Raw genomic sequence first — 12,034 nt, 5'->3', positions numbered from 1 at the left:
TAATTACATTGACCATGACTCTATGTTGCCTGGGGAGGTGATGTTACAGAGGCACTTGTGTCGGCAGGAGCCAAATTTAAGTGAAGACACTTCCCCACTAAGGTTGATGCCAGGCAGCTTATGTCAACATAACCATGTGGTGTAGACCAGGCTAGAGAGAGAGAAAGACTTCAAACCCCACTTGTCATAAGTAAAAACACAAACCTGGAAATATATTTAAGGGGGGGAAAAGCCACATGCCAATCTGACCTGAAAGTCAGTGGAAAATGAGGGGCTTTATTGTATGTTACACAGATGCATGCTCAACCTGGCCCTGTGTAATGGGCAAGGGAAGATGCCCTAACATCACGCTCAGTGGCAGCTAATCACAGGAGGAAGCTGGGCCAGGAGGTGGGATATAATCGGCGTGTGTGTTTTTTGGCTCTCTTATCACTTCAGTTCTTTCTCTCCCTTGATTGCCAAGCCAGAGCAGGATGCTAACCCCTGGTTACATGTTCATATGGCTTGGGATCCGCGGCGGGGGTGGGAGCTGCGCTCCCCGGCCCGGGGGCAGCGCGATCCCATTCCCCGGCCCCGCCCCGTCCCTCCGGCTCCTATTTAACCGCGGCCGGCCGCCCGGCCGGGCTCTCACTTGCCCCGCCTGCTCCCGCCCCGTCCCCGCGGCGCGCCATGGAGCGCGGCGTGCTCCTGCTGGCGCTGGCCTGGGCTCTGGGGGTGACCCTGTCCGGGGCAGCCAAGAGCCCCTACCAGCAGGTCCTGCAACACAGCCGGCTGCGCGGCCGGCAGCACGGGTAAGGCGGGCCCCCTCGCTCCGCTGGCCGCGCGTCTGCAGCCCGCTCCGGCCGCCCTGCTCCGCAGCCCCTGGCCGCGGACCTCTGCCGGCGGGGGACGGCGTCCGCCCCGAGCGGCGGGGCTGGGTGGAGGATGCCCGGGCGCCGGGCTCGGCCGGACGGTAGATGGGTGGGCTTGAGGCCAGTGATTCATTCCTGCAGGGCCGGCTGGCTGGCCGGCCTCCTAGGTGCAGTGAGCTGCCTCCCTCGCCGCTGCAAGGCGAGAGAGAGAGAGACTGACCAGCCGCAAGACCGGTCAACTCCAAGGGAAACTATCCGCCCTGGATAGCTAAGGGGTCAGGGCTTAGTTATCCATCCCCCTGTATCTGCAAGTACTGAGGTAGATGCTGCTTAGTCGGTTTAATCATTTTATTGGTACAATCAGACTTAGAAGCATACAGTGAAATATACTCGAATGAGATGCTGCCTATAATCAATCAGGACTCTCAGAAGTGAGTGTATGCATGCCCATATATAACATTTTATTTATATAGAGGGAGAGGTGTGTGTACACACCTTTTGAAACTTATATATATAGAGGTCTGTGTACACACCTTTTGAAACTCAGAGTGCGCTAGGGTGAACACATCGGCTACAACCCGGAATAATGGTAGAGACGCCAACATTCAGCTTATCTCCAGTAGTGTTAATCACTAAAATACTGCAGGATGTACTGTTGTCACCTGTGGACAAGCTTAATCTTTCTGTGCCCCCAAAGTAGGAAAGAATTTGTTGAAAAATATTGACCATAACGACATTTCGATGGGACAACAGGCAATTCCAAAGTTTGTAAGCTGCCTCTCTTTTCCACCTAATGTATCTCAGAGGGGTTTCAATAGCTTTATTAATGGTTGTAAGGCGCCCTGAGCTGCTAAGAGGAAAGGTACTTACATACAAGCAAAGTTATATGGATGCTGTTGTGTTGAACAAATGTTTGCAAAACTAATAATATGATACTGTATGACAGGTTTCAGAGTAACAGCCGTGTTAGTCGGTATTTGCAAAAAGCAAAGGAGGACTTGTGGCACCTTAGAGACTAACCAATTTATTTGATCATGAGCTTCCATTGAAGTGAGCTGTAGCTCACGAAAGCTCATGCTCAAATAAATTGGTTAGTCTCTAAGGTGCCACAAGTCCTCCTTTTCTTTTTTCATGATACTGTATATTTATTTAAATATAAACTATAGTGAGAATGTGTCACAAAATAACAATAACAGATTTTACACGTGTCTTATTTTTCCCTTTAGTGCCTTGGTATTGCACGGGCCATTTTAGACCAGTTTATAGTGTTACATTTCTGTACTACTCATAAAAGAATTTCTGTTTAGAATGGCCCTTCATGGCCAGGACTTTATTGTCTGCTTTTGTCTATAAAGATTTTGGCACAGTTCTGATGCTAGACTAGTGGCTCCTTGAGGCAGGGACAATCTTTTATATTTGTGCCTGCAGACCACCAAGAATGTTATCCACATCATGCAAAATCAAGACTACAGCATCTAAACAAAGCATGAGAAAGAGGTGTTTGTAGTGAATTTTACATGGTGTGTTTGCATGATGTTTTAATTTCTTACATTTTGTTGATCTGCGGAGTTGAAATTTTCCATGTCTATTTCTGGTTTAATTTTATTTTTACATATTCTGAAGTAATGTCAGACAGATTTTAAAGGGCTTTTTTCCCCTGAGCAACTGTAGCATTTCATGAAGTCTTTTCAATAGATCTTAAAAGCATTCTTGACAAAAGTAATCCGTTCTTTAGTTATATGCTTCTCAAAGAACATCTAAAAATGTGTATAGACGTCTTCTCCTGGATTGGTAACACACTCGGTACTGATGCTGGTTCTGTTGACACAGTGTTATAGCTAACAATGCATCTAACTGTGAAATCTGTAGTTTGTGACGCTGAGTCACATCTGTCTTGAGATCTGACTGAGAATCTCATAGACTCTTGAAAAGGGTACAAAATTCACATGACTCACCATTGCAACATGATGTTGATTAAAGAGAAGCTACAGGTCAGATGGGTAGTTGGAGACAAGGCCACAAAAGGTGGGTTTTTTTGTTTTGCTTCGTTTTAAAGGAAAAAAATGTTGAAATATTGCAATCAACATGTCACCTGGAAACTAGATCAGCTGTTGTAAAACCAGTATATTAGTTTGTGTTTTAATGAGACCTAGAACCTTAACGATGAGTTCTAGTGGCTATTGCTTGCAATGTTGCCCTCCATGTACATATGCCTTGAAACTAAACAATGGCCAAATTCTGCCAATAACTTTAAGATGAAAGTGTGCAAATAGGGCTTTAGTAACTTACCAAGCTTATGTTCATTTAATGTATTTTCCCTATGACTCTTCATTTCTGGAGACAGAGGAGAATGTTGTTGCCAGTACAATCATTAGAAGTAGAGGCACGCTTCTTCCACTGCTTTCCTAGCAGCACCGGCATCTCTGAGGGAGAACAAGAAGCGAGTGTTTATGGATGAAGTGAATCACATGCTGATGTAAATCCTGCATAACTGAAAGCAGAATTTGGCCCACTCGTCCCTTTCTGATGGACAGAGCTTTACAAAAGCAGTTCAGTTTTATCAGTTTCAAGTAAGAGCAAACTGAGTATTTGGATGCCAGCATATGGATGCGTCAAACATGTAGCAATAGAGAAACAACTAAAGGATTCTTGGACATAAAGTACATCCATGTATCATTAGCAGAGAACTTAAAAGGGCCAGATTCTGTTACCCTTATTCATGTTGTATATCACCTTGCTCCATGAGTAGGTCTATTGAAGCCAATAGTACTAATTGCATAGGAAGATCCTACTCAATAGGAGTAAGGGAGACAGAATCTGGAGCTACAGAAATAAGTGACAACTTTTGCACATTTTTTAAAATAAGTGAACGGGGGCAGATCTGTGAGTGGGGCTGCAGTTAAGAATTGTGGAAGGTAAATTAACACCAACATAGAAATATTTGCTTGGAAAAAGTATTGAGGGACAATAATGCATTTCCACTGTCATAAAATAAGTAGTGACTTATTCCATTGAAGACAGGTAGGTAAATCATGATCGAACTGCATATTATTTTTGAAAGCATCCACGATGTGCTAGGCTGTTTCCAAACTTTCAAGGCCAGTCCCTACTCCAAGGCTATCTGTTAAGGACCGACTGGCGAGAAGCACATGATAGACGAAAGGAAGCAATTTATATATGTCAACTTGTTTCACTGTAAATTGTTGCACAGCTAAAGTAAGGGACTTAAGTGCAGACAGTGTAGAGAACTGGCAGATTCATTTAAATCTAAACTGGGCAGAACAATAGAATATACATTGCAACTACTCCAGCTTTGTTATGGGGATCACGGAAAACACAGAGCAGTGTTTTTTTGTTTTTGTTTTGTTTGTTTTTCTTTCCTGGGGCTTGATCTGAGCCTGCATGGCATTGTACTGATAAATCAAAACCTGAACAGCAGCAGCATGTAGCTTCAGTATTTTAGCTTTACAAAAGGTAATTGGGTAATATGAAAACAGTACTCGGAGTATAAAGTATTTCTTCACCAGCCTCTTAACAAGTAGGAGACCATTCCAAAGGATGCAGAAGAAATGATAAAACTAGTTCTCCAGTAGCTAGACACGTAAAGGATGAATCCTGGAGGGGATTGACCAATCAAATGGACACTGAAATCTCGGAGCTCTTTGGTTGTCATGTATTAGTAACCAGACTTGCTCACTGCAATATGGGAGTAGCCATGGTAGGCTGAGTCAGAAGGTGCAGGAATGTCTGTGGGTTGTATTTCTGGGGCGGGATCCTCCACTGATGTCCATTGGCATAGCTGCACTGATGTCAATGAGGCTAGGCCAAGCTACACCAACTGAAGAGCCGGCTGTGTGATTTATTTTTAGTAGTTTTTAATTTTTTTTTCCCCCTGCATTCCTAACATTTGGCACGCAAAGTGCAATGAACACTTTCAAGCAGAAATGCATTCTTTTTATTGGAAATGGCAGAAGTTATGGAAGCTGTGAGTGAGGCACTGAGAGCCCTCAACTTCCATTGGCTTCAGTGGGTGGCAAAAGTGCCCGGCACCTAGCAGGACTGGGCTCTGTCTCTATAGATGAAAGCTGTGGCGAGATTAAAAAAGACTTACTGAAGAGAAGCCACGCTCCCACTGAGACTGGCAGTGGATTTAGCAATCGTATAGTAGAACCTCACAAATTCATACTAATGACTGGGAGACCAACCACTGGAGAACTGAGCTTTTGTGTAACAGTGAGAACACGAATCATGCAGGTGGGGGAGGACGAATCAATACTACACCACAACCTCTCCTGTGTTCATTTGGACAAGTAATCATTGTTCATAATACCTCCAGAGCATATGTGCAAAGAGGCTGGAGTAGTCTATTTTACCGGAGTAAGTCTAAGTAACAGAAGACCACTGTGATTTGTTTCTCCCCACCCCCCTCTCCAGGTTTATGGCTCAGTGAATTACAGCTCAGCTGACTCCTGTCAGGTGCAGAGCACCTCTTGGGTGCTGGCACTCAGTGCTCTGCAGGAGTAGGCCATTAGTAACCCGCTGCTGGAGTTATTGGGAACTGACTGACGAAAGTAAACAATGTATTTGAGCCGAGTTACATTCAGAGCTTGACCCTGAATGGTGCTGAGCATCCACAGCTCCTGTTAACTTAGCTCTGAGTTGTGGGTGTTCACCACATCTAGGGATCAGGACCCAGAGGCGGTAGTTTGTGGGGAAACATCCCATCCCTAAAGGCAACAAACTCTACTGCCAGAATTCACCATCCTTTTGTCCATATCTTGCTACTCCTGAAATCCTCATAGGTTAGTGTACAAACCTATATATGGACCCTATTCATCAGTTAGCAGGGACTCTTTGGAATGTGCTCTAGCCTGTGAGATGCTGAGCACTTTGGCCCTGATCCATTGACTTCCGTGGTACTAGTCATGTGCTTAAAGTTAAGCATGTGCTTAAGTGATTTGCCGGATTGGGGCCAGAGTGCACGGACCCTTGCGGGATAACTGATGGATACTATCAACATGCTCATATTAATCCATACTGTGAAAAAGTTAGTGCTGAAACAGTAGCACACGTTAACTATTAGTAACACGACAATTCTAATTTCATGTACAAAATAGTTCTAGTTTAATCTTCAGCTAAGGATCCTGATATTTTTAATTTAAAAAAATATTTTTTTGCTTACGTTTATTTAAATATCTTAACACTGTTATCTACTCTGTCAAGTCTTTATCCAAAGCTTATTTTCCTTTGCGAGTTGGTGTCCATAGTGGAAACACTGATGCAAGTGTAATTTTAGCTGTCATTTTTTACTGTTGAGGGGATGGAAAAGGTCAGGTTTTTGCATTCCGGAAAGAAAAAAGTCCTGGCTTGATGAAGGGAGAGCTCTTTCTCAGTTTAATTTATAGTCCTCCTTATACATTCTGATCTCTTAGAAAGATAAATTGCAGCTATAAAATATTCCTCCTTCATAAAAATCAAAGTGCTGCTTTCAGGCCTACTGTCAATGGGGTGTCTCTTAATGTTACATGTCTGAATGAGGGAGAAACTTACAGTATCTTTTCTGTCTTTCTTTATCTATAGCCCTAATGTGTGTGCTGTGCAGAAGCTTCTTGGAACTAACAGGAAATACTACACAAACTGCAAACAGTGGTACCAGAGAAAAGTCTGTGGAAAATCAACGTAAGTACTTGAGAGTATCTAGAATCTCACTAGAAAGCTTCAGTATGGATACACGCATTAGGCTTTTTTGGCTCAAAACAAAGTGTTCTGAAAAAGAAACAGCTGTTGTTAAACATGCTGGACATGGAATTACAATGTAGGGCTTCTTGTTTATATGTACTTCAGATCAGTTTAATTAAATGCTGTTATCAGCATTCTACTTGATTTTTTTTAAACAGTGCATTTTGGGGCAAGGCACTCATACTTATCAGACCTTGTATCATGTGCTAATTGGAATGAATGGTCAGACACAAACTACTGCTTGACTCTCAAGAATTGAGAAGTCATTGGAAAGGTAAGGAAGGGCCACTTGCGCTGAGGCCTTAAATGCAATTTAAGTAGTGTCTTATCCTTGGCACTAATGTGTTAATTTTGCTCTTGGTGAATTAAAAACATGTGGAGCCTTCTTATTTCTTATGCATTATACATTGAGTCTTCAGCATTCATTCCCAAACAAATCTTTCTGACTCATGATTTCCCATCTGTAAAGTTTTGATAGTGATCCTCAAGCACTTTGATATGTTAAGGATGGGAAAGGGCTACATAAATCTAAAGCCCAATTATTTATTATACATTGGGGTGTATTTTTCTGCATTTACAGAGCTCTCAGTGCTGTAATGAAGTATGTACAGGTGTTACCTGGTACCTAACTGTTCGTCTCCCAGATCTAGAGATGCTTCTATCTAAAGAAGTGGCTCAAAGCTGATGGATGTTGGGAACAACATAAAATGCATCTACATATGTAGATTTTTGGGTGAAGGAGAAAAAATGAAGTGAGAGGGTGCGGTCAGATTAACACATAGTTTCCTGACGACTCTTTCAGGAAAAATTAATTAGGCTTTCAGATCAGTTCTGTGCCCCAACCTGCAAATATTAATCTTCAACTAGCCGTTGCATAAAGTAATCTATTTAACCAGCCCCAGCACATTCTTTTGAAAGGTGCAGTCTTCACATAATTTAATAACGTGTATGCCCTGCTTCCTGCCGGATTTAAGATGAAGTCTGTCTCTCTTCCAAGAGACACAAACCTTTGCAAGGTCACACAAGCCCCAGAAAATCATAATTTGGGTCTGAGGTAGCTTCACAAGTTTCTGGAAGACACATGCTAGTTGGAGGGCTTTATGTGTTCTAGTTCTGGGTTTTCTAGCACCAATGTTAAACAAAGGTTTCCATGCAAATTTAAAATAAATGCAAGAGTTGAAATGAGAGGATTAGCAATTTCTACTGGACTGAGCTCATGTGTCATAAATCATTTTATCAAGAGAACTGACATCAAATCACCCAGATGTTTGTGAGAACATTTGGGAAAGTATTTTACTGCCCAGTCCAGTCCAGTCTTTGCTAAACAGCAAACTCCAAGATCTTTCACAGTGTCTACCTGAATGGACAAACTGGAGTTTAAGTTGGCTTCTAAAGAAAACAGTAGATTGGCTCAACTGGATGTACTGAGCCTCAGTTCGGTTCCCTGTGTTAATTGTATAGTGAAGAGGTCGGAAAACCAGAAATTGCCACTTAACACAGTTTCTGGACTTTCAGCATATTTCCATCTGATTCATCTAAAGGAGGGGATTCCTTAGTCTTTACGTGGAGGTACTGTAACTCATTAAAACTGAAGAAGGACTATATTATCACACTGAAAATATAAATGGTTTCACTCATCTATACCAAAATGTTTACTACAGCAAGAGTATACAATAATGCACAAAAACCTCAGGAAGAGCAAATCTAGATGACTCTCGGGATTAGCAGTGCTACAGCACCTCATGCCTGAAGCACGCCAGCTTAAAAAAGGGGTCGATAACCATGACCATCTGACAGCTACATGGTGGCCTTTGTGAAATGAGTTTGACTTGAATCACGTTCCAGATAGATGAGTCTTCACGTCACCTACCCACAATCCTATTCGATGCTATTGGCAGTTTTAGCGGAGAAAACCAAATCTCTGAGGGCAGGATGGTGCCACACATGTATCTGTTGGTGAGCCCTTATTTCTGTGAGTAGTCCCATTAGAAGTAAATTAAACTACTCCTGGGAATATAGGGTCACCAATGTAAGCATCAACATATCATCACAAGAGGTCTCCAAGTTAACACATAATGTCTGTTGGGGATACAGAGGTCTGATAGCTTTGCTATTAAAGTTTCTGAGTATGAATTCAGACAAGTCACCAGCACCGCTGGGAGGTGAAGACCGACATGGATGTCTTCAACTTTTGAATGAACAGGAAATTGAGACCCCAGAAATATTAGCAAAGAAAAACTCTATTTGAGTTTGCTAGATCTCCCCAAAAAGGCACTGGAGTAAGGGATAGCTGAACATACCAATGGTTTCATTCATAGCTCAGATAAGACAAGATGATTCTTCTTAACATCAGTCTTTGTGGCTTCACCCAAACTCCTAATACAAAGATATTTTAGCCTGGAAGATGTGGGGGTGCCAATACTAACTGAGGAAGCAATGACTCTATTGTACAAGAAGCATTTCCAGTAGCAGGATTTGGCTCCCCAGACCCCTCCTCCCCAAGAATAATAATTAAAAAAACAAACACAGGGGTGGGGCAATGAGAAATGTGCATGTGTAAACAGGGCTGACTAGCAGAGTCAAGGTCAGCTGTATGAAATGGAGAGGAGAACTAATAATGTCCATTTTCTATTTTAGCACTGCATGCTGCTCCCAGCCCCCATCATTCTCTGAGAGGTGCAGGGTTTGCTTCCTCCCCAAGTGGACAAAAGGTGTAGGGTCTGTCCCTTGCCTGGCAGATTCTGGGGTGTCTTCATGAGGCTTGTGCCTCCATGCTGGCTCTGATAGCGCCCCTCCCTGGCTGAGGCTCCCAGTGGTTCTACATATCAAAGGCGATGCAGGCTAGGGCTAGATTACACTTTCCCTGGTAAAGTCCATGGGAGGCTAAGAGCCCATCCCCAGCTTGCTCACTCCCACTGACCCATCCTATCTCCTCCCTTCTTCCTCCCACCCTCGCTGTGGATGCTGGATGAATGAAGAGTGTTCCACGAGCTTTGCTGAAGTGGCTGAGACCCCTTAATGCATGGCGTGGGCTGGGGGCGGGCAAGTTTGATGTGGCCCATGATTAGGAGATATAGAATTATACATTTAAAAGGGAATACTTGTTTTGACGTCCCCTCCCCTTTTTTTTCACATAGTAGATGTGACCTCCACAGGGTAGTGTCTTCAGCAAACATCTCTGATTAGCACTGTAGTACTGGACCCAGGTGGGAGAGTGTATCAGAGAAGTAGGCCTCATGCTCTAAGCAAGTTGCATTAGGTGCTTGGATTTTTACCAAACATTGAAATAAGATCCCCGTACCCATCTTGCCAAGCATGTACTTTGGAGAGATGTCAGTTGAAGACCATGTTTCCCAGAGAAAGCCGAGTCAAGATCCTCTGTGTGGATCAGAGAGGAGATTGTCGTCAGAATGAGACAGGTAGACAAGTTGTTTCAGCCCTGAAGTAATAGTAACTTCCACTCCCGGTAGGATAAACAGGTTTACTTGCTTAGGTCCAGTGGAATGCAGTAGTAAAGGACCTGATTCTGCCACCCTTGCCTGCATTCAGTAATACCTGAATTCATGAGCCATTCCACTGATTTCAGTGGGCCTACTTAAGGAGTTGGGCCTGGTGCGCGTGCTCACACACACACACACACACACACACACACACACAGAGCGAGCAGCTGTAAGAATACTATAGCAACTGGACAGGAAACATGGCTCTTACTAAACTAACCTTACTTGGCACTTAAGTTATCTTTGATTTCTATCGGGGGTAGCCGTGTTAGTCTGTATCCACAAAAACAACAAGGAGTCCGGTGGCACCTTAAAGATGAACAGATTTATTGGAGCATAAGCTTTTGTGGGTAAAAACCCCACTTCCTCAGATGCATGGAGTGAAAATTACAGATGCAGACTTAAATATACTGACACATGAAGAGAAGGGAGTTACCTTACAAGTGGAGAACCAGTGTTGACAGGGCCAATTTGATCAGGGTGGATGTAGTCCACTCCCAATAATAGATGAGGAGGTGTCAATTAGTATATTTATGTCTGCATCTGTAACTTTCACTTCATGCATCTGAAGAAGTGGGGTTTTTACCCACAAAAGTTTATGCCCAAATAAATCTGTTAGTCTTTAAGGTGCCACCGGACTCCTTGTTGATTTTTGATTTCTATGTAACTTATTTGTGATCTCAGTCATTGGGAGATGAGTGGCTGGTTTATATGGCCAAGTTTCCTGTTTTTACATTTACAACCTGTATGTATTTTTGTAGCTGCAATTCCCAGTGGGTAGACTTAGCATTTACACATGATATGGTGGAATAGTTACATCCCTGAATGATCTACATTATTCCTGCACATAACTGCAGGCACAAAAGGGGAATCCAGGTTTTAAAAAATCTGGCCTGTAGATTTTTTTTGATATATGTATGTTGCCCCCGTCCTTCATTTTAGAAATCACATTATTCTTCTACATTAATGGTTTAAAACACAGCAGTAGTACTATGTTAGGGTCCACTCATGCAAATGTTACTGTGAGTAGTCTCATAGATATCAACAGACTACTTATGGTAGTAAGCACCTGCCTGGTGGCAAGTTCTTTGCAGGCTTTCATTCTTAAGTCATATCGTTTGGACCATGGCTGTAAAATACTTGAGCATATATGCAATACACTGTATCTGATTGATAATGGAAATTTCAACACATGTATCAGATGTGACTCCAACCATCTTGTCTGCTTCTTTGGTGTTCTACTCTTTGCTAAGAATTGAATTGTCTTCATTGGAAGAAATGAGATGATGTGGGATAAGACAGTGGGCAAGAGCTTCGTGCTGGTAATTAAGCAATTTTCCCCTTTTGGTTATGTAGTTAATCCAAAGGCAAAGGGGTATTTTATTTATCTGTCTGTATTTATATTTTCCTAAATCCAATGGCAGTACTATTAGAGCCTTATGCTTTTTGAATTATGGACATAATTAAACTCCTTACTTTTCTGTTAAGAACAGAGAGAGAGCCTGGATAACTTTGCTTTTTAAATCCTTCAAAAAATCATTGATCGTATGAAGCTGCCACTGACTGCTTTCCCGTGTTCCCATGCTGGTTTAACATTCTTCTTTTGGCTGACGTGATTTCTCCAGCTCAGGAAAAGACCAAGTCTCTGGTTCTCGTTATAAAACACGACATATGAGTTTGATTACAGAAAATTATTACAAATGGATCTTTATTTGGTAATGTATGCTTGAGCTTATTTTTATTACCTTGAAAAATGCACTTATTTTAATTTTGGACCCTAAGAACACAACAGCATGAAACAATGACTAATAAAAATGGGGAAGCTCAGCGTAAGTTTTACTGCATATTGAATTTTACAGTGTAGCCTTTTGAAACTAAAATCTGATTTAATAACTATAAAGATTTTACTTAAAACTACTTGACTGGGAGGGCAGGAAATTGTGG

The 12,034-nt window shown here is 42.4% G+C and overlaps 1 protein-coding gene across 2 annotated transcripts in view; it reads left to right on the top strand.

The window, feature by feature from the left end:
* Window positions 1-612: 612 nt before the first annotated feature.
* TGFBI (transforming growth factor beta induced) overlaps window positions 613-12,034 on the top strand; it is a 36,624-nt gene continuing 25,202 nt past the window's right edge. Inside the window, exons 1-2 of one of the 2 annotated variants that reach the window (XM_073355508.2) lie at window positions 613-791; window positions 6,432-6,530. In XM_073355508.2, coding sequence (XP_073211609.1) covers window positions 670-791; window positions 6,432-6,530 — 221 coding nt within the window. In that variant the 5' untranslated portion in view covers window positions 613-669. Of the gene's footprint in view, window positions 792-3,244; window positions 3,422-6,431; window positions 6,531-12,034 lie in introns of those variants that run through there. The other variant, XM_073355509.2, reaches the window with a different exon arrangement.

Source organism: Lepidochelys kempii, chromosome 8 (assembly GCF_965140285.1).
Source record: "Lepidochelys kempii isolate rLepKem1 chromosome 8, rLepKem1.hap1, whole genome shotgun sequence".
NCBI lineage: Eukaryota > Metazoa > Chordata > Testudines > Cheloniidae > Lepidochelys > Lepidochelys kempii.
The sequence above is the reverse complement of the archived record's forward strand: the minus strand, read 5'-3'. Positions and strand labels throughout refer to the sequence as shown.